The sequence below is a fragment of the Dendropsophus ebraccatus genome, chromosome 11, assembly GCF_027789765.1.
Source record: "Dendropsophus ebraccatus isolate aDenEbr1 chromosome 11, aDenEbr1.pat, whole genome shotgun sequence".
NCBI classification, from domain to species: Eukaryota; Metazoa; Chordata; class Amphibia; order Anura; family Hylidae; genus Dendropsophus; species Dendropsophus ebraccatus.
This window is the reverse complement of record NC_091464.1, coordinates 20315739-20339259: the sequence shown is the minus strand read 5'-3', so window position 1 is coordinate 20339259 and position 23521 is coordinate 20315739. Positions and strand designations below refer to the sequence as shown.

At 43.7% G+C, this 23521-nt stretch overlaps 1 protein-coding gene across 4 annotated transcripts in view; it reads left to right on the top strand.

The window, feature by feature from the left end:
* ST7L (suppression of tumorigenicity 7 like) overlaps window positions 1-23521 on the top strand; it is a 91170-nt gene that overhangs the window by 16413 nt on the left and 51236 nt on the right. For all 4 annotated transcript variants that reach the window (XR_011358817.1, XM_069945257.1, XM_069945254.1 and 1 more), the window contains 7 exons: window positions 4022-4184; window positions 5364-5418; window positions 10168-10283; window positions 14928-15006; window positions 16410-16564; window positions 16695-16792; window positions 19996-20110. Coding sequence is in view for 3 of the 4 variants with exons in the window: in XM_069945257.1 (XP_069801358.1) it covers window positions 4022-4184; window positions 5364-5418; window positions 10168-10283; window positions 14928-15006; window positions 16410-16564; window positions 16695-16792; window positions 19996-20110 (781 nt within the window). In the remaining variant the exon portion in view is untranslated. The remainder of the gene's footprint in view (window positions 1-4021; window positions 4185-5363; window positions 5419-10167; window positions 10284-14927; window positions 15007-16409; window positions 16565-16694; window positions 16793-19995; window positions 20111-23521) is intronic.

The window sequence follows — 23521 nt, the reverse complement described above, 5'->3', positions numbered from 1 at the left end:
GGACGATTTTTTGATCATAGGCCCTTCAGTAGAGATACTGACTCAACAGGGACTACTGGTACAAGAAATTTTAGCCAAACTAGGTCTAGAAGTAAATCTAGAGAAATCTTGTCTAGTACCAAGTCAGATATGTTCCTTCCTAGGGATCAGCCTCAATTCAATAGTCCAGACGTCTTTTCTCCCCCCGCAGAAAGTCTCAAACCTAGTATCAAGGGTGATGGAATTAAAGAGAAGGGGCTCCTGCACCATCAGACAAGCAATGTCGGTTCTAGGGTTAATGACCTCAGCCATTCCAGGGGTTTGTTGGGCCCAATACCACTCCAGGAGGCTCCAGGCTCAGATTCTGGAGGTTTGGGACAAACACAGGTCTTCCCTGGAGATGCAGTTCTCCCTATCTCCACAGGTTTTGAGGTCGCTGGAGTGGTGGTTGGATCCCCAGAATCTATCCAGAGGTGTCCTCTGGGAAAAGGAGGAGATCTTCCAGATCACGACAGATGCCAGCCCAGGAGGGTGGGGAGCCCATGCGGAGGCCCTTCTGTTGCAGGGAAAATGGAATCCCAGGGAGGCAGAAGATCCACAAAATGTCAGGGAACTAAGAGCAGTGTTTTTTGCCCTGTTAGGCAGTTTAGGAAAGATAGAAGGGAAACATGTAAGAATACTGACGGACAACTCCACAGTAGTGGCTTACCTCAACCATCAGGGGGGGACGAGATCAGACAAGCTCATGAAAGTGTCTCACTTCATTTTCAGGTTGGTAGAACAGAAGATTCTTTCCCTATCGGCCCTCCACCTGAAGGGTTCAGAGAACGTGACCGCAGACTATCTGAGCAGAGTCTCTCTGAATCAGTCAGAATGGTGCCTCAGTCGGACAGTGTTCAGACAGATCACGGAATTATGGGGGAATCCAGTGATAGACCTGTTTGCCAACAGAGCCAATCGTCAAGTTCAGAGATTCTACTCTCTGAATCCAGTAGAGATGCCGTCAGGAGTGGACGCATTTGCTCAGGATTGGAGCAGAGATCTACTATATGCCTTTCCCCCCATACGTATGCTTCCCAGAATGCTAAGAAAGGTGAGGACAGACAGGGCCCTTATAATAGTCATTGCTCCCTTTTGGCCCAGAAGGGTATGGTTTTCCTGGCTGAGGAAACTCTCAATAGCCAGGCCATGGGTTCTTCCAGAGACCCAGGATCTCCTGTTCCAGGGCCCAGTTCTGCATCCCACATCGCAGCATCTTCATCTGACGGCCTGGCTGTTGAGAGGCAACTAATGATGGATAGAGGTCTTTCCCCATCAGTTATTGATACACTCTTAGCTAGCAGAAAGAAAGTTACTTCACAGATCTACCTAAGGACGTGGAAAGTTTTTTGTAGGTTTATGGGATCTCCGATTAATGTCCTCAATCCACCTGACATAACCAAGATTCTAGAATTTCTACAAAAGGGTCTAGAATTAGGGCTAAGCACCAGTACCCTAAAGGTACAAATTTCAGCTTTAAGCGCTCTGTTTGACTTTCGTATTGCAGACCACCAATGGATAAAAAGATTTATAAAAGCATCAGACAGACTCAGACCCACAGTAAGATCAAACATCCCTCCATGGGATCTAAATATAGTGTTGTCGGCCCTGGCCCTCCCTCCTTTTGAACCTTTAGAGGAGCTTTCAGAGAAAAATCTATCCCTCAAACTTGCCTTTTTATTAGCTATAACTACGGCTAGGAGGGTAGGAGAGATTTCAGCCCTGTCTATTATCCATCCTTATATGACGGTACTAGAGGATAGAATCGTTTTATCTCCTGATCCAGCTTTTTTACCCAAAGTGGTTACAGATTTCCACCGATCGCAGCAGGTAATTCTACCCTCCTTCTGTCCCGATCCAAAGAATGAGGGAGAACGTAGATTCCACAATCTGGATGTAAGACGTTGTCTCTTATTCTACCTGGAAAAAACTAAGGATTGGAGGAAATCTCAGAGGTTACTCCTTCTATTTCAGGGAAAGAATAGAGGTCAGGCTGCCTCCTCTACATCGGTAGCTAGATGGATTAAGGAGGCCATTAGCTTAGCATACTCCTCGTCAGGATTAGCCCCTCCAAGGGCTTTTGGGGCTCATTCAACCAGGGCAATCTCGACATCTTGGGCAGAAAGAGCAGCAGCATCAATATCTCAGATCTGTAGAGCAGCCACCTGGAGCTCACCACACACCTTCTTTAAGCATTATAGACTTCAGCTTCCAGGGTCAGAAGACCTTTCCTTTGGGAGAAAGGTGCTTCAGGCTGTAGTCCCTCCCTAATAAGAAAGCCTATTCTAGTCTCCAGGGGTGCTGTCATAGGGCGAATAGGGAAAACGTAAATTACTCACCGGTAATTGTTTTTCTGTGAGCCCATGACAGCACCCCTCATAATACCCACCCAGAAAGAGAGATATATAATGTATTATAAATTGAAATCGTACAAATTGGAAAGAGGGAATAAGAGTTATAAGAAGTAAGGAGAAATGAAGATAAAATTAAACCTTAGCTTCTTTTTTTCATTTTTTTCATTTTTTCAGCCCAAACAAGGGCAGATGGAAAAAAGATTTTTCTCCGTGGAGGGGAAAGTGTTTTCTCTGCTGGAGAGCAGAGCTCTGTTTTATTCTAGATTCCTGAAAACTTGTTGTGAACTGGAGTTTGGGGTCGGTCCTGCCCCTTTTAAAGCTTTCATCCTTGGCGGCTGTTTCCTGTCTTTTGGGAAGGGGAAGGACGCTCTCCAGGGGTGCTGTCATGGGCTCACAGAAAAACAATTACCGGTGAGTAATTTACGTTTTCCTGGTGGGCCCAAGGTACCCCAGTCCGACATTGTTCACGTTCAGTTAGGTGCATAATAATAGTAATAATATTAATAATAATAAATAAAAAAGATTATTAGTTAAAAAATGTGCAAAAGTAGTGATAAATGTTCAAAAATGTTCATGGGAAAACCCCTTTTAACAGTAAGTAATATCTGAGCAGATAGGAGTTTGAGGGACACTCATAGTGGAAGATTTTCCTATTACTTTGTCATTTGGATAATTGGGTATAATCACTGTATTACTGCTCTTCTCATGTGGAGAGGGGAACAGAGGGCTACTTCACTGTATTAGGGGGTGTACTGCTAGAAATATTGGTTCCATACTAGTGGAGCAAGAAATTTGCTATATTGACATATTTTAATAATTAGATGAGGGCTCTGGGGGCAAGAACGGAGTGTCTGTGAAGTTGTATGAATGAAGGTTTCATTATGGAGCAAGTTATTACTAGAAAGGAGCCCATGATAACATCAGTGCCGTCTTCTTACTCAGAAAACTGTGTATTGTAACACGTATAACAACAAATGCGTTAAAGGGGTACTCCACAGAAAATTATTTTCTTTCAAGTCAGCTGGTGTCAGAAAGGTATATAGATTCGTAATTTACTTCTATTTAAAAATCTCCAGTCTTCCAGTACTTATCAGCTGCTGTATGTCCTGCAGAAAGTGGTGTATTTTTTCCAGTTTGACACAGTGCTCTCTGCTGCCACCTGTCAGGAACTGTCCAAAGCAGGAGAGGTTACTTTATGGGGATTTGCTACTGCTCTGGACAGTTCCTGACACAGAAAGAGGTGGCAGCAGAGAGCGCTGTGTCAGGCTAGAAATAATACACCACTTCCTGCATGACAATCAGTAGCTGATAAGTATTGGAAGGCTTGGGATTTTTATATAGAACTAATATACAAATCAGTATAACTTTATTACACCAGTTTATTTGAAGCAAATGTTGTTGTTTTTTTTCCGTACCCCTTTAAATATACTAGTTTACAATGTGAGAAGTAGATGTCTCTATATTGTAACATCCTGTAACGTTCTGGTTAAATCTACCTGTTGCATAAGAACAAAGCAGACAAAGCGACAACTTTTACACTTCATTCTCTCATTTTATGGGCCCTGTATGTGAAGTTTTGCTTGACGTTAAACAATCCGCTGTCGGTATGGGCTATGTTAATAACTTATGTATGCCTTTTGTGTTTTTAGATTTTTGAATGGTGTTACTTCCGGAAATACGGCACATCCTTCATCGAGCAAGTGTCTGTAAACCACTTACGCCCCCTGATGGGAGGGATTGATCCCGGAGCCTCTGCAGAGGGTTTCTTCCCTAGTTCTGGAGACAATGAGAGCGGCAGGCAAACTCTGTCAGGTGACTAACAGTGTCCGAGAATAGCACGTGCATTTCCTAACGCATAGTGTTCCCATGCTACAGATAGATGGAACATTAACCATGGTGTCACTACTATCACAAAATAGCCTAGATGTGCTGACCCCAAAAAGCAGAAGTTCTACAGTGAAGTTTCCATCTGGGGTCATGGGTGTAGAACCAAATGCAATGACTCACAATGCTGCTTAGCCGGCAAACTTCATGTCTCGTGCCCCTCGAGAGACCTAGACATTTGTAAATGCTGAATCATGACAAAGTTGCTTGAAAGAAACTGAGTATTATAATATATTCAGTTCTCAATAATGCTTGCTTCAGGGATTCATCCGGTGCCCTTATATACAGTGGGGGAAATAAGTATTAGATACACTGGTGATTTTGCAAGTTTTCTCACCTAGAAAGAAAGGAGAGGTGTGTAATTTCTATTGTAGGTCCACTTTGACTGTGAGAAACAGAATCTGAAAAATAAATACAGAAAATCACATTAAAGTAATTAATTTGCATTCTATTGCCTGATATAAGTATCACAGACCGACTAGCAAGAATTCTGGTTGTCACTTTCCACCATGGCCAAGATCTAAAAGCTGTCACCAGGGGGGGGGGGAATTGTAGACCTGCACAAGGCTGGGATGGGCCACAGTCCAATAGGCAAGCAGCTTGGTGAGAAGGCAACAACTTTTTGTCTGCACAATTATTAGAAAATGGTAGAAACACAAGATGACTGTCAGTCATCCTCAGATTGACATTACTTCTATTTAAAAATCTCCAGTCTTCCAGAACTTATCAGTTGCTGTATGTCCTGCAGGAAGTGGTGTATTCTTTCCTGTCTGACATGCAAGATCTGAGGCTCCATGCAAGATCTTACTTCGTGGAGTACGGATAAGTCTGAATTAGGTCAGGAATCAGCCCTGAACTACATTTGAGAACCTGGTCAATGAAATGTGGCTTTGAAGACATCCTAATGAAAAGAAGGCCCCAAATCCTGAGGCTAAGCCATGTTGCTCACTAGGGCAACTAACAGGATATTTCTTCTCACTATAGACTAATGGAGATAATATAATGTAGTCTGATTTGCCCACAGCAACCAATCGGAGCTCAGCTTTCATTATATGTTGTATCATATTATTGTCTTGAATCGTAATGTGTGTGTTTTTGTCTTTTTAGAGTGCAAAGTGTGGAGGAACCCTCTAAATCTCTTCAGAGGAGCAGAGTACAACAGGTAGTCATTGTAGCCGATCATCGGGTAGTACAGTCGCTCATGCTGTGATCCACATTTTACTTGTACAAGACAAAAAATTGTACATCTTGGGGGAGATTTATCAAACATGGTTTAAAGTGAAACTGGCTGTTGCCCCTAGCAACCAATCAGATTCCACCTTTCATTCCTCACAGACTCTTTGGAAAATGTAAGGTGGAATCTGATTGGTTGCGAGGGGCAACTGAGCCAGTTTCACTTTACACCATGTTTGATAAATCTCCCCCTATGTGCACTAGTCACCTTCCAGCACCCCGATACTCAAGCAGATAGGATACTCGCTTATTTCTAATGACTTCTCTTCAGAGACCCTAAGAAAGTACTTAAATGACAGCCGTAGTTGACTATTCGTAAAAGATAAAACTTAGATTATATGCACTCAATATCCAATAAAATATAACTGGAGATTATGATGCCCTAACTTGTAGGGGTATTAGGGCTATCTAGGTAGTCGAAACTAAGCCCTGAACACTCCTGACCTCTAGTGGCTGCATAGAAATTAGTTACTTTAAGTATTTTATTTTTCCGAAGGACTTATTTAAGATTTATCAACCTGTTCGAGGTGGTGGTGGGGGACTAGTGTGATTTGCCCATAGTAACCGATCCCAGCTCAGCTTTCATATATAATAAGCTGTGGTATAATAAAACCTGGTTACTATGGGCAAAGCAAACCGTTTTTTGTCTGGCAGATTGATAAAACGGGGCCATTGGGTTTAGCAGGCACATGTTCTATATCAAGTGGTGTTTTCTGCTTTATAGCATGTGAAGTGTAGAGAAATCCCAGCAGCCAGGAAACCATAGCTATTAGTGATGTTCTTGCTGACATCTACATTTCCAGGGTTTATAGAGTTGTCTGTGTATGCTCTGCTGGCTTTACATTCCACACGTTTGCCCGCCCAAATAAAGAAAGGAAATGTGATGCATGATTGCGTCTGTTCAGATGGTTATGTTTTTATGTAAGGTTACATAACTGTTGTCATGAGCCTTTATACTCCTCTTAAAGGAGAAGTTCGGTGAAAAAAGTATTGTTTTGCCCCCCAGAAGTTATACAAATCACCAATATACACTTATTACGGGAAATGCTTATAAAGTGCTTTTTTCCCTGCACTTACTGCTGTATCAAGGCTTTACTTCGTGGATAACATGGTGATGTCACTTCCTGGATAACATGGTGATGTCACTTCCTGGATAACATGGTGATGTCACGCCCTGACTCCCAGAGCTGTGCGGGCTGTGGCTGCTGGAGAGCATGATGGCAGAGGGATGCTTAATGTCCCTCCAGTGTCCTATGTCTCTTAGTGTCCCCCTGCCATCATCCTCTCCAGCAGCCACAGCCCGCACAGCTCTGGGAGTCGGGGCGTGACATCACCCTGTTGTCCAGGAAGTGACATCACCCTGTTGTCCAGGAAGTGACATCACCCTGTTGTCCAGGAAGTGACATCACCCTGTTGTCCAGGAAGTGACATCACCCTGTTGTCCAGGAAGTGACATCACCCTGTTGTCCAGGAAGTGACATCACCCTGTTGTCCAGGAAGTGACATCACCCTGTTGTCCAGGAAGTGAAGCCTTGATGCAGTAGTAAGTGCAGGGAAAAAAGCACTTTATAAGCATTTCCCGTAATAAGTGTATATTGGGGATTTGTATATCTTCTGGGGGGCAATACAATACTTTAATAAAATATTTTGCTAGACTTCTCCTTTAACAGAGAACTTCAATACAAAGCAGAATGAGTTGCTGGGGCTGGATGATATGGCCTAAAACAACATCTTGTTTGGTGGCTGGAGGTCTGAACACTGGGGCCCCCATCCATCATTGAAAAAGGGCTTTATTTATACCTTAAGACAGGGGTGTCAAACTCAGGCCCTCCAGCTGTTGCAAAACTACAATTCCTATCACGCCTTGATGTTAATTGTAGTTTTGTAACAGGTGGAGGGTCTGAGTTTAACACTAGTGCCATAGGATAATGCATTCCAGAGAACTGGTGCGACATAACCAAAGACGGGAGTGAGAGGTTCATATTATGAAAGACGTCAATTCTTGATACGTTCTTTACCCATTACAGTCAATGGGAGATCTTTATCACGCTGTTGTATAGTAAGATTCTCTTTGTTGCCCATTGAGCACAACAACCTGAGAAGTGAACCATACAGGATCTCTTATAGATGGGGTGTTTCTTGTCAGCAATGCAGAATACTCTGCTTTATAAATCAATGGGAAATAAGTAAACCTAAACTTATATCTAAAGTGGAAACTGCAGTTAGAGAGACGCGGTGCCTTTCTAGTCCAAGGGCCTCATAGAAGGCAGACGGCCATAGAAAACCGAGCACGAGGAGGCGGCCTTTTCTGTGGGCCAGTTTTGATACATGAGGCTGTATATGTACAATGTAGCACATGTATAAGTGGTTACTCTGCCGGGTCAGGTTAGGTGAATCTTCCTCTACTTTCCACCCTGCATCACTCGATGATCTGTCTGTATTCCTTACGCCGGCTGCTCGATTAACTGTGAGAGAGTGCCTCATGTAACCACCAAAGCTCATTTCATGTAAATTCACTCAACACTGCTGAAAATGAGTACCAGTTGTAAGTCTGGGTATTCAGAGCGGGAATGGAGCCGACCACAGAATTCCACTGTATTTCAGGGCTAGCCACATGATTAACGGAGTATAACGTTTATATAGAGGGAATGAGTCAGGTTATGGCGGAGCACTCTACATGGAGATGTCACCAGTTTCCTCCTAGTTATGCTCCTATTTGTTTCATATGAGATTAGTCTTGTGGATGCAGGTCATATATAATACCTATCAAGGTACCGGAGTACCTCTTTAAAGGGGTTGTCCAGCCAGGATCACTTTCTGTGGAATGTCGAAGGAGGGGGCAAGTGAAAAAAATTAACATACACTTACCTCCCTGGCTGCCACCCACATTCCGCTGCTCCAGTCCCTGATGTGCGGACACTTCAGGGTTCTGAGACTGGACATAGCAGGCCGCTCAGCCATTCAGTAACAGAGGCAAGACACAGGTACAGCCCCTGAATGGCTGAGGGGCCTGTTATGGGACGTTTTAGAACCCTGAAGTGCTCAGGTTTGTCTGAACCCTTGGCATTTGATTACTGTAAAAGTTGGATGCAGTCCTATGGCTGCCTGTAAAACAAGGATACAGTCATAGGCTCTGCTCTATCCATGCTTTCCAGGACTCCCTATGTATTTAATCGAGTTGCACTTCACAGCGAGACGCCTCTGTCCCTTCACATCCTGAGGTACCAGAGAGGTTGTTGCGCTCAATTTTCCAAAGAGGTTTTCTTCTATCGGGCTAGGTCCCGGTGTGACTACTCCACATTGTTACACCAGTGGTTTCCATCGTTGGTGGTCCTCTTAGCTGCATAGGGTTCATCCATTCACACAAGCGCTTTATAGCGTTGTGCCTAGATTAGCACAACCCACCAGTGTGTTATCACCTCTGCACCTTGTGTGATTCCAGCCATACTACAGCAGAAAGCCCCCTCGCCTTTCCCTTTTTTCTGCAAATGATGGTAGAAGGCAGAACTATGTGTGACCGAGGCCTAAGCCTGGAAACAGTGTGCAGGTTTTCTTTTATATATTTTTTTATGCCGTTTCGGAGCCATACGTATCGGGATCAGAAAAAAAAAAAGGAAATTTATAAAGAGGAGTGATACTTTTGTGTATCTTCTCTTGTGTTTGGCTAAGTAAGGTGAAGGCTAAAATGTATGTTTTATTTCAGCGGTAAATGTTCATGCTGATAAGTGTGGCTGTAGAAGTCATTGTTGCCTGGTGTGAGCTAAGCTCTGCTCTTAGCTGCTAATTTCTTCCAGCATTAGCTGTCTACATATCACCAGCAAGTCAATGCGAGATGTGGAATAAGAAATGATAAATCTCTCCACTGAGAAATAGCTTATAAACAGCTTTTGCACACACCGATGATAAGACTCCTATAAAAGAATGAGGGTGGAAGACTAATGCCTCAAAAATTTTTTTTTCACAGCAGTTTACAATACTCTGAGCATATATATATATATATATATATATATATATATATATATATATATATATATAGCACCTTTACATTACACCAACATGATCTTGTAGCACACCCCGATCTATTAATATGTAGATGGTCTGTGCTTTTAAAGTTATCACAGCTTTTACTCTCCTAGAGAAATTTTCTACAAGAATTTGGAGGTGTTTGTGGGAATCTTTACCCATTCACCAATAAAGCTCACTGTCTCCGTTCTATTGTCCGGGAGGCAAGGGCTGCATGGACATCACTAATGAGCATATATATGTATATATACAGCCCTTGCTACCATGTAATAGGCTCTGTAAGCGAGCGCCGATCTAGCAGCTCCTGCGTCCAGTGGACAGACAGTGGGGGCTGCAACATCATCACGTACCCAGCTGAGTGTTTGGCCGCTCAGCCAATCAGTGACTGGCTGAGTGGGCACTCCCTCAACTGGGCCATGACTGGAAGAGTCTGTTACGTGACTTTACTGCATTCCAGCGGTCATCAGCAGAACACGGGAGCGGCGCAAAGGAAGCCCAGGGACAGGTAAGTATACATTGTTTATTAATTTTACGCATATTTATTTTCATGGGTTTTTCCATTTAATTTGAACTTATTTTTTTTTCCCATTGTGATTGTTGTCTTCTATCCTGTATATTCATATTACCTCTTTACCCTCTTAATTATGTTTTACAGGTATACTTGGGTGACTGGTAAGGAGCCGCTGACATATTATGACATGAATCTGTCTGCACAGGACCACCAGACATTTTTTACTTGTGACACTGACTCCATGCGCCCATCTGATGCTGGTAGGGATTTATTTCTGTTAAAGGGAATTGTTATTATTATTTAACCTTTTTTTTTTTTAAATAATAAACTACAGAATTGGTTAAGTGATTTGTGTGTGTGTGTGTGTATACCTACAACCCAAATTATTCTAATTATGTAATCCTATTGCAAGAAAACAGAAATCAGACACTGTAACTAATGTAAATGTCTCATCACCCTAAGGGGTTTCTCCAACTACAACAAAAATTGCTACTTTTAAGACATGTTCACACAGTGTAGATCCACTGCAACAGGTCTGTGAATTTTAACTACAATGAGGAAGGTAATCAAAAACTGTCTGACAGCGACATGTAACCTCCTTTTGACTTTAAGGGTAGCTTCACACATGCAGGATCCACAGCAGATTTGACTAAATAAGTGAACACAGCACCAAATCTGCTGCGGATCCTGTATGTGTTAACGCACCATAAGGCTAGATTCACACGTACCATATCAGCAGCAGATTTCACGCTACCCTCCCTGTCAGTTTCAATGTAATTACATACATTACATTACATTGTCATCCTGCTGTGAGTATGTAAATGCCGGCCCACTTAACCCCCTGCTGACCAGAACATGCTTTACCTGCTCTACGCTCCGTCCACATCTGAGTCTTCCGTAGGTCCCGCCCAGCCAATCAATGAATGCGGGGGGGCTGTGCATTGATTGGCTGGGCGGAACCTATAGGAATCCGGAGCCTCCGATGCAGCTGGAGCGTAGAGCAGGTAAAGTATGCTCCGGCTGGCGGGGGTTTAAGGGGGCCAACATTTACATACTCTCAGCGAGATAGCAATCCGGCTCTGAGTATGTAATCACATTGAAACTGACAGGAAGGTATCTGCAGCGGATTTCGCGTGAAATCCTCTGCGGATACAGTACGTGTGAATCTAGCCTAATTTTATTCATATATATTATTGCCCATTGCATGTGACACACATTTTTTGAGGCTAAACCCATGGTCCTGCCATTTAAATATCCTACAAACCATACATGCAAGTCCTGGGCTCATACAGTTCCTATTATTGTGAAGCTTTGCACTGCAGAGACTACATGGAGATGGATGATGAATATTTCATTGTTACCCTCCTATCCGTGAGAGAATGTCACGTCTGTGGCTTACAGTAATATATATATTTTAATTACATAATAAATGGCTGAAAGCATTAATCCTTTTACCTGGGCATTTTTATAGCAGAGGCTCGTGTGGATTCATTTGTCATATCCAGGAAACCTTAGCTTTCAGCTTGTGGGTGATTGTCGGAGTTATGTACTTTTGGAGCACTAGAGGCTATATGGAGTCTTGTGTGAAGCCAAAACTAATATTTTGTCTCAGCGGGGAAACTCAAACATTTTCCACACAATCCTTAATTATACACCAACTAGAAAGTAGTTTTACAAGCCCCTCGGAAGAAGATTGAATGGGAATTTCTAAGAACACTTATCTGTTCAGGATGGAAAGATCTGTCAGGACACTTATCAGACCCGTCTCCAAGTGTCCTGTTGCACAACGCCAGCAGATCATTGCTATCCGGATCGTTTGTCTTTCAACATGTTGAAAGACATAAAAAGACAAAGATGATTGTTGCCTTTGATTACACAAAGCGATTATCGGCCATAGATAGGAGGGCAGATACAAACAGGTTTTAAAGGGCTATTGACTGATAAATTTGTAGACAGAAGGTAGAGTATCCTTGGAGGACAGCTTAGGGCTGTATTACACGGCTTGATCACTAATGATCTGCTAGATTGGAGCTTACTTACTTAGCCTATTACACAGCTTGATAATCATGCAGCAAAGGCTGTATATATATATATATATATATATATATATATATATATATATATATATATATATATAATATATTTTTATTTATATAAAATACAAAATGCGCAGCACTCAGGTCCAAGAGTCCTTGCTGGGCGCCTGCTGCCCCACCCTGGTCCACAGGTGTCTATTCAGACAATATAAAAATGACAGCAGCACTCCAGGCTTCAAGTGAAAAAAAAAGTGAACGGTTTATTCCATAAGAATGCACACAAGGAAAAACAGTGACGTTTCACTCCCTCAATATATATATATATATATATAATGTATATGTATGTATTATACACACACAGTATATATATACTGTTAGTGATGACTGTGCAACCCCTTCTTTAAAAGTGTAAAATAATAAACTTTATACATACCTGACCACGCTCCCTGGTGTTGTTCTTACTTCTTCCTGCAGATGGTGCTGGAACTTCAGAACTGGTCTCTGAAGTGACAAGCTGCTCAGCCAATCACTGGCTGAGACGGGGCCGCCGCAGCCAGTGATTAGCTGAGCGGCCTGTCAAGTCAGAAACTGTCTCTGAATTTCCAGCAGCGGCTGTAGGGACCAGGCAGAAGTTAGAAAAACACCAGGGAGAGTGGACCAGGTATGTATTAGGTTTATTATTTTTTTCTACACTAGCATCAGCTGTCGGCTACGCATCGCTATTACACGTAGCAATGCTAGCCCGATGGCCTATGATTTACAGGCTGAAATAAACGGAAACGATCAGCCGATGTTCATTTCATCAGCTGGTTGTTGTCTTTATTAACCCCTTCCCGCACGGGCGTAACTGTACGTCCTCGCGCGGGTGGGGGCGTTCAGAGCGGGGTCGTCGCAAGGCCCCGCTCTGAACGCGGGGCCGCGGTCCTGGGTGCCGCATGTAGCCCAGGACCGCGGCTATTAGCGGGCACACTACGATCACCGTGCCCGCTAATTAAGTCTTCAGATGCAGCTGTCAAAGTTGACAGCTGCATCTGAAAACTTCATTGCAGCTTTACCCTGGTGTCTAGTGGGGAGATCGCTCCCCCGTGATGTGATCACGGAGGAGCGATCTCTGTGTCTGGTGCCGGCCCGGGTCTGCGCTGTAATAGAGCTGATCCCGGCTCAGCATTCTATTGCTTTTGGGTGCAGCAGCTGGAAGCAATCGAGTGCCTATCTAATCAATCTATGCTGTATATCTATACAGCATAGATGTTAATGAGAGATCAGAGTGCTTATACTAGAAGTTCCCCAGGGGGGCTTCTAGTATAAGTGTAAAAGAAAAAAAGTGTTATTAATAAAAGCGCCCTCCCCTAATAAGTCAGAATCACCCACCTTTTCCCATGTTACAAATAAAAATAAATAAACATGTTTGGTATCTGCACGTGCGTAATCGCCCAAAATATTAATTTATCACATTCCAGATCTTGTACGGTAAACGGCGCAAGCGCAAAAAATCCCAACCATTTTTGGTCGCATCAAATGCAGAAAAAAATGCAAGTGCTATGGCCTTTTAAGCACATGGAGGAAAAAATGAAACTGCAAAAATGAAAATTAGCCTGGTCCTGAAGGGGTTAAACGTGCTCCATGATGCAGAGCTATTTCTTGTACTTCACAATTTAGGGGACGGGACCAAGACAGAGCTGTTTGCTGTAGTGCACTTGGAAGATCTTCCTTTCCTTGTCTTCTCTAGCCAATCACAGCACAACACACCACAGACACCTCTCTGCTATGCCATGCCATAGTGCTGTGGAAAGTGAACTGAACAGGCTTGCACTATTCTGGGTTGGTGTGTCTGTGTATTGAGCAGGCACAGCTCGTGAGCCCCCTTCATACACCTCTTCACAACAACCCCCAACGCATATATACTGTGGGTGGTTTATAAAAGGTTAAAGGAGAAGTCTGGCAAATTTTTTTGTTAAAGTATTGTATTGCCCCCCAAAAGTTATACAAATCACCAATATACACTTATTACGGGAAATGCTTATAAAGTGATTTTTTTCCCTGCACTTACTACTGCATCAAGGCTTTACTTCCTGGATACCATGGTTATGTCACTTCCTGGATAACATGGTGATGTCACGACCCAACTCCCAGAGCTGTGGCTGCTGGAGAGGATGATGGCAGAGGGATGCTCAGTGTCCCTCCAGTGCCCTGTGTCCCTCAGTGTCCCCCTGCCATCATCCTCTCCAGCAGCCACAGCCCGCACAGCTCTGGGAGACGGGTCGTGACATCACCATGTTATCCAGGAAGTGACATAACCATGGTATCCAGGAAGTGACATCACCATGTTATCCAGGAAGTGAAGCCCTGATGCAGTAGTAAGTGCAGGGAAAAAAAGCACTTTTTTAGCATTTCCCATAATAAGTGTATATTGGTGATTTGTATAACTTTTGGAGGGCAATACAATACTTTAATAAAAGTTTTTGCCAGGCTTCTCCTTTAGGGTAGCTTCACACATATTCGCAGCAGTGCGGATTTAATGCTGTGTTCATTCATTTAGTCAAATCTGCTGCGGGTCCGCAGCAGAAAATCAGCTGCGATGCGGTACATGTGAAGTTACCCTTAAAATGAATAATATTGATGTCTGTAACTGTATTTTAAGTGAATACTAACAAATGTACAGTCGGTGATCCACATTCCCTAAACTTACACAAGGGTAATAATGATATACCTTATTTTGGAGTGAACTCCTAATGTATACTTGAGCATGCAAGGTGGTTTTGTGTATGTGGGGCCTGTGTCCACACAGTCATATAAGGTCTAGGTTGTTTTAGGATTTCTTTTAGCTTTTAAGTGAACTTTTATTTCTCTTTATTTTCCTTTTAATAGTTATGCAGAAAGCATGGCGAGAAAGAAGCCCTCAGTCCAGAGTGAAAGCTGCGTACCAAGCTCTAGAAGTCTCTACAGAGTAAGGAATACATTGGTTACTTTCAAATGAATCCTAAAGGGTTTCTCTAATTTATTTACAGAACTAACTGCTGCCTGATAGAGAGAGAGAAAACAATAAACTACTCTGTAGTCTCCTCTGCTCCGATCCGCCTTGGTCCCCTCTATTTACTCACTGTCCTGACTGGCCTCTGCATTTTATACGGACCGATTATTGGCTTGGAGTGTTGCTAGAAACGCTGCTGTGGCAGATAATCGGCCCGTGTAAAAGTGAGAACAATCAGCTGAGGACGGCGAAAACGTCTGTTTTTCATCTTATTGTTTATTTAAAACATGTTTCATAACTTCATTTTATCGGCCAGACATCTCCCCCGTGTAAACAGGGATTGTGAGGCTGATAACCATAATGACAAACTGACAGCATAAATAGACATATGTCCGTGCTGTCAGTTTCCATATCGCACAGCAGTTGCATACTTACCTAGTGCGCTGCTGCTTGTGATACTGCATCCTCTTCGCTGGCTCTTCCATCCAGCTGCTGTCTTCAGGCCCGCCTCCTCCAGAATGATTGTCAGCCGGAGCAGGCGGGCCTGAAGATACAGAGGCTATGTACTGCTGTCTGTTTTTCAAACTGAAAACACGGATATATGTATATCATTGCTGTCAGTTTCTATGGCTGCACGAATGATACATGGATAATTTGTGCAGCCCGGCAACCAGATTTTCTCTTGCTATGTAGAGGCGCTGCAAACAAGAGCCGTTCTCGCTGATCAGCGCTCTTAGCGGTGGCCTGTGAGTGAGGAATCGTGACATGTAAAAGGACCCAAGGTCTGGTTCATAAATCCATTTCTGGTTTTGGCTTCAAAGACTGCATCAAAAAAGTTGAATGTAGAAACACACCCTAAAGGGTTTTATTTAAAGGAGAACTCCGGGCTGGGTTGATTTTTTTTTTTTTTTTCAGCGCTGGGGAGGATGAAAAAAAAATAACAGGCTCTCACCTCCCCCGCTCTAGTGATCTTGCAGCTCCCCGGGTCCCGGATGCTTCTGGGTCTTAGTGGGGACCTGGGAGGTGATGTGTTAGGCCAGCTCAGTCAGTCAGCGGCTGCAGCAAGGTCCTGCCTTACACGTCACGTCCCACATCCCTGCTCAGACCCAGAAGCGTCCCAGAGCGGGGGACCTGGAGCTGCAGGATACAGGCATCAGCAATGGAGTGGGGAAGGTGACAGCATGTTACTTCTTTCATCCACCCCCTTTCCAAAAAACCACCCAGCCTTTAATGTATCTTATCAATTCTGTGGGGTTCTCACACTTGCAGGTCCTCCTTGTTTACCAGGTGGCCAGTTCTCCCACTGGTCACTTGTAAATTACTATAGGTATCCAGTGCTTTATCATCCAGGCTCTCACTGATGCTACTATCTTACACAGTTGCGCCACAGCCTACATATTGTTGGCTGAGGAAGAAGCAACTACAATTTCCGATGCAGAACGGTTGTTCCAGCAAGCGCTAAAAGCTGCTGAATCGGCGTACAAGAAGTCTCAGCAAAGCCAACACCTGAGCTCACAGCATGAAGCACAGTACAGTGAGTAGATACCCTACAGCTTGTCTTCATGCAGGGGTAATCTTTGCATTATAGTTATAATTCTGTAAATTAATATTCAAGCAGTGGTTGGATGATGTATATGGCTCCTTTTATTTTTTTTTGTACATAGAAAGGGATACAAATGTGCTGGTTTACACAAAGCGAAGGCTGGCCATGTGTGCAAGAAAACTAGGAAGAATCCGAGAAGCTGTAAAAATGATGAGAGACGTAAGTATGACTTGTCCGTCTCACTGGCAAACATGTTACGTGTTGTAGAGTATTTGTCACTGTGTTCTTTGAAGAAAATACAGCTGGGTTTACAGTGCGTTTCTCCATGAAGTTTACATTTAACATACAGAAAAACGCGGTCAATGGAAAGCAGATTCTGCATTACGGCATACAATCTGACAAACAATGCTCTAAGGCGGGAGTTAAAAAATACACACCTTTTCACACAGATTAAATACATAGCTCATATCTATGGCTATAGACATTCTAAGTCAGCCCAAGGCTTGCCATAAAACCAACGTGAATGAAATGTACTATGTACCTAAATCAGGTAAAACATCAAATATAACAAATCCTGTTATACATTATCTGTAAGTAAATGGGCTATCGGGGCAATAAGGGCCAGTTCACACGGAGCGATGGAATCCTGGCTGCCTCAGTCTCATGGCTCATTCACACGATCTGTGCCGCAATCTGGAGGAGGATCGCAGTACAGATACCCATCATGCTTTCCTGTCATCTCTGCTGCCAGGAGGTGGGGGATGGTGGTCCGTGCTGCGAACCGCACTAGGACATGTAGGGCTCTGAGAGATGTCTGACAAACTCCACATCACCAACATAATACAAATGACCCAAATCATAAAATATCCATATACACAAGTCATTTCAAGGGTTCATTTTTGTTAAAGTGTGATGGCAAAGAGGAACTAACCAATTGTAAACCACTTGTCAGCACTTATCACACACTGAATCAAATGTCCCATATGATCCACCAATACATGTGATATTGTAACATATCAGTAGGAGAGTTTAAAGGGTACTTTATCATTTTGTGGCGTTTGCATGGATATGCTGTAAAAATCAGCATTCCCATATGCTGTGAAAATGCAGTCTTTTTTTTTTTTTACAGTGTATCCATGCCGCTGCTACAAAATGTTAGGTACCCTTTAAGAGATGCTTGAAATCTTTGTTTAGCACAAAGTTGATAGTAAAAAATCTAAAAGGTTATCCCTATTTTTAGTAGTGCACCAATATCTCAGACTTAATCAACTGGTGTCAGAAAGTTTTATATAGATTGGAAATGTTCTCCAATTTAAAAATTTCATGTCTTTCAGTATTTATCAGCTGCTGTATGTCCTGCAGGAAGTTGTGGATTCTTTCCAGTCTGACACTGTGCTCTTTGCTGCCATCCCTGTCCATGTCATGAACTGTCTAGAGCAGGAGAGGTTTTCTATGGGGATTTGTTACTGCTCTGGACAGTTCCTGACATGGACAGAGGTGGCAGCAGAGCGCTGTGTCAGACTGGAAAGAATACACCACTTCCTGCAGGAGATACAGCAGCTGATAAGTACTGGAAGACTGGAGATTTTTAAATAGATGTACATTTCAAATCTGTATATCTTTTTGACACCAGTTTATTTAAAAAAACAAAAAACATTTTTGCCAGAGTACCCCTTTAAGGATAGGGACCCAGCCAGTTTCCTAAGACAAGCTGTATGTGTTGTGTGCAATAGTTGTCTCTTGATTGTATATAAATAATAAACTGCACAGTGATACCATCACCTTGGCTACTGGACTAGTACTTTTGGTGGGGTAAAGGGGTTTTGACATCCCGTCCAGGTTTCTCCATTGGGTCATGAAAGCGGTCCCTGAGGAAGCTATATATGTTGCAGTGAAATGATAGAATCAGGGATTTGATCAAATCCAGGGAAATGAAGAAATGATGCGCTGTTCCATCATTTCCCTAGGGAATTGATCAAATCACTGACCCCTTTCAGGGAAATGATAGAATGAACTCGATCTGTGACATAGAATTTGTTTACCGTGTCGCCTTTCTGCTCCCCCCAGCCTGTCCACTCTGCTCCCCGCCCGCCTCCGCCGCCTCTCTGCTCCCCGTTCCGTTCATTTCCCCTGCTACATGCCTCCTGCTCCCCCTAGCCTGTCCACTCTGCTCCCCGTCCGCCTCTGCCGCCTCTCTGCTCTCTGTTCCGTTCATTTCTTCTGCTACACGCCTCCTGCTTCCCCGTCTGTCCGCTCCGCTCCCCACCAGTCCCTGCCGCCATATGCCTGCCAGGAGGTGTGCCGCTCTGCCCCCCCCGTCCGCCCCGCCGCCATATGCCTGCCGGAAGGTGTGCCACTCTGCTCCCCGTCCGCCTCCGGTCCCGTCCGCCCTGCCCTACGACATGCCTCCAGCTTCCTGTCCGCCCTGCTGCCATATGCCTGCCGGGAGGTGTGCCGATCTGCTCCCTCGTCCGCCCCACCGCCATACACCTGCCCGGAGGTGTGCCGCTCTGCTCCCCCGTCCGCCTTGCCGCCATATGCCTGCAGGGAGGTGTGCCGCTCTTCTCCCCCGTCTGCCCCATCGCCATATGCCTGTCGGGAGGTGTGCCACTCTTCTCCCCCGTCTGCCCCGTCGCCATATGCCTGCCGGGAGGTGTGTGCCGCTCTTCTCCCCCGTCTGCCCCGTCGCCATATGCCTGCCAGGACGTGTGCCGCTCTTCTGCCCTGTCGCCATATGCCTGCTGGGGCGGTGTGCCGCTCTGCTCCCCTGTCCGCCTCCGCCGCCAATCATAGAGCCGGGTGACACCTCAAACATTCATGCCATCATTTCCCTGAAAGGGGTCAATAATTTGATCAAATCCCTAGGGAAATGATGGAACGGCACGGTCATTCCATCATTTCTTGGGATTTGATCAAGTCCCTAGATTGTATCATTTCACTGCAACATATACAAAGCAGTGCAACAGTTAAGAAGCCATGAAGATTGATTCAGCTTAAAGGTTGTCTAAATTCTGCATATTTCTGTCTCTGATACACTCATATGCACCATGCATCTTTCCAAACATGAAACTGCAATTAAAGTGATTAAAGATATTCTAGCTGGCTGTTTTGGATTGTGGAAAAAGATTACAGAACCTCCAATAAGTAAGTGTATGTACTGAAGCCCTCCATCTGCCTCCATAACGCTATATTGCAAGTGTCAGCTTGAAAGGAATATCCTACGTGGAACAATTTTTGTGCTGATTGATTGTCACACTGAAAAATGATCTGTGAAAAGCAGGCGCTAATAACAGGCCCAGCCTGAGAGGAATGGATTACTACTCAGCCAGCAATGGGCCCTGATGGGGGAGCGCTGAATTATGGCAGCACCATGGCCACGTCACCAGGGATTTGTATTAACCAATTCATGTATTTACTTGCAGCTAATGAAAGAGTTTCCTCTGCTCAGCATGGTAAATATCCACGAAAACCTGCTGGAGGCTTTGCTGGAACTGCAGGCATATGCGGACGTTCAGGCAGTGCTCGCTAAATATGACGGTAAGCTGAACATTGCCCAAGAGGCACAATGCCCGTAGAAATCTGTTAACCAGGTAACCATACACTTCTCTGTAAGTATTCCGCTTGCAAGTGAAGTTTATAAAAAACGTAAAAAGTTTACGCTACAGTCATAGTATATCGTGATAGTTAAACATTAAAAGGGAATCTGTCAGTAGGTTTATGCCGCCTTAAATGAGGGCAGCATAAACTAGTGATAGAAATGCTTAACAGATTGGTGTATTTCTTACTATCATTTTGTTTAGCTGTTCTTCTAATATGTAGGAGAATAGGATTGTTGCCGCACTTCTCCCCCAGCCCTCCAGCTACTGATTGACAGGTGGCTACCTATACACTGCATGTATAGATAACTGCCAATCAGCAGCTGATGGGCGGAGTTTTCTGCTTCTCATGAATATCCAGGACTACTGGGCTCATGCACATAATTTAGAGGGCTACTTATTGTCCATATTATTCAGGAGGATATCTCTGGATCAGTGATACAGCTTTCTGATCAGTTTCTCTGTCACTGGTTTATGCTACCCTGAGATATGACAACATAAACCTACTGACAGAGTCAGAGTAGATACATGCTATTGGGATTTCTTCATCTGAAACAATTTGAGACAAGCCAACAAAAATTGATGGGTATATGTCAGCAACAAATGTCTCAATAACTTGTCATGTGCCCTTGAGCATCAATTACAGCTTGACAATGATGTCTCATACGCTTCACAAGATGATTTATTGAGGCGTGACATCCCGTTCGAAGAGCAGCCCTCAGGTCATTGAGGTTCTGGGGTGCAGAGTTACAAGCCTCTACTCACTAAACACGCCTGCCCACACTGTAAAACCACCTAACAGGCTCCTTGTTAGAGACCAGCAAGTTGGAGAGTTTAATGTGAATGCACATGTCCAAATGTTTAATGTTTCATTACTTTTTGCACAACTTACCGTTCGCTAACAAGGAGCATGTTTGGTGGTGTCATTGTGAGCTGTGCTGGTTTGCCTCCCTGTCACTATGTACTCGCATGGTGATTGGATTTATTCTTTATAGCTGCATGTATGTAGCTGTATGATAACAGAAAGTCTTAAAAAGTTTAGGTCTAGATTAAGTTAGAAAAAAAAAAGTTTACATTTGTGTAGTATTAACTACAGGGTAGTACCTTCATATAGCCTGCAGATGTCACTGGTGCAATGGGTGTAATCTATATAGATAGCTGGGAAGCATTAATACACCACTGCTCCTGTACAGTCCGTGCTCACTCCTTGTATTATACAAAACATGAAGGTGTCAGGTTATTATATTTATAAAATGTTATGGTCATCTGTAGTAGAACACACTCTTACCTTATAGAAGTCTAATATGCGAGAGTGGTGGGATTGACCGACGTAGTGCAGTGTATATCCATTATCCAGTTCAGGGAAGAAACAGAGTGCTGCACCTCACACCTATGGCTGATACTAGTGCCCCTAGGCTAAATAAAAAACACATCAGAATTTTGTGTATGAATTGATCAAGCCATACTGCCCCATGTACCTCGTGCCGGTATCTGATACACATGGGTCCCTACACTAAGTCCACACTGTGCCAGTCAGTGGCCACCAACCCCGCAGGCGTGCACAGTCAGGGAACGGGGGCCATGGGACGGCCCTGCGACCCCCATGCCACAGGACCAGACCCACAAACACCACACCAGAACCCGGCCAGCACCGCCGGCGGAGAAGGTCGCCCCCAAACAGCACAAGTCTGGATGAGGTATTGCGCTCACCATAGCTGCAGCAGACAGAATGGGAAAAAACAGGAGGGATTAAAACCATGTGCACTCAGGTATATCCATTATCCACCCTTAGGCTCCGTTCACACGTAGTGTATCTGTTGTGGATTTTCACTGCTAAAGGCCCTATTACACGGAACGATTATCGTTTAAAAATTCGCTAAAACTATCAAAATGAACGATTATCTGTCCGTGTAATAACACACAACGATGAAAGGACGAATGAAAAACCGTTCATTTTTTGTCTTTCAACATGTTGAAAAATTATCGTTGATAGTTCTCCAATCGTTCGCATATTCGTGTAATAAGTCGTTCACCGATAAAACATATTGTGTGGGCCGTCCTGAGGAACAATTAACGACCATATAACAACGTAAAAACGATCGTTCATAACAGCAATCAATGAATGTAATAACCTCAGAATCGTTCGCTAAAAAAAACGCTAGTTATCGCCAGCGAACGATTGTTATAGCAAATCTTTGAACGATATCTCTACGTGTAATACGGCCTTATTTCTTTACAGAAAACCACCAATAATTTATTTTATTTATTTTCATCATGGTGCAGATTTAACCTATTAAGGGTGCGTTCACACCTACAGGATCTGCAGCAGATCTGCAGCAGATTTGATGCTGTGTTCAGTTATCTAAATGAAATCTGCTGCAGAAAATCTGCTGCAGATCCTGTAGGTGTGAACGCACCATAAAGGAAAGAAATCTGCATTGCTAGTATGTGCATTTGTCTGTTTATGGGGATATAACCTCATGGAGATAGACAGTGGTTGCTTCTTTTCCCTCCATTGTTACCTGTTTGTGCATTTTTGCAAAGAAAAAAGGGATGGATGGAAAAGAAAGCACAAGAGTGAACCAGTCCTAACCTCCGCCCTGCCAAAGCAATAGTTCACTGCTTGTTCATTGTCTAGATGTCAAATCAGGCATGGAAAATAGAGATTGTCTCTGTGAAATGAACATCACACATGACGGGAGGCAAGCAAACTGTGTTCAGGATTAGTTGAGATGAAGGAGAAGTCAGAGGTTGGGAGGGGGGGTGAGCGAGAGGTTCCACCGCTGAGGGAAACACTAGGGAATTAGAAGCAATCCCCATATCAAAGTAAATGTGTGTGGTTATATTTAGGAATAGCCAGCCCAAGCAGTCACAGTATTTTCCAGACAAGAATACATGAAAGCTGACCTGAAATCCCAGGCCGCCTTTTCTACCCTGGAAAGTAGGTTGTTCAGGCCAAAGGAGATTTCACAGACCTGAAATGATCATCGCCTTTCTGTATCTGCGTGGAAGACGAGGTAGCCTACATTCTTGGGGCTTTTGTCACTCCCTGTTGTTTCTAGGAAGCTATAATGTAGAAACAACACATTGCAGGGATTTGTACAATATTCCTTTCTAATAAACAACCAATTGTCTGTTGTTCATAAACATGAACTGTTCTTTCTCTGTGATTCTCTAAATGGGCACCGTCTTTAAAGAACAGAATGCCTGGACTGTGTACTTACAAGGTGACCAGTCTGCCTGATTAAAGTGTCGCTGTCGTTGTAACTTTTAAAATCTTAATCAACAGTATATGTGATATAAAGCAAGTTTGCAATATACATTCATTATTTTATGTTATCATGCTGTAAAA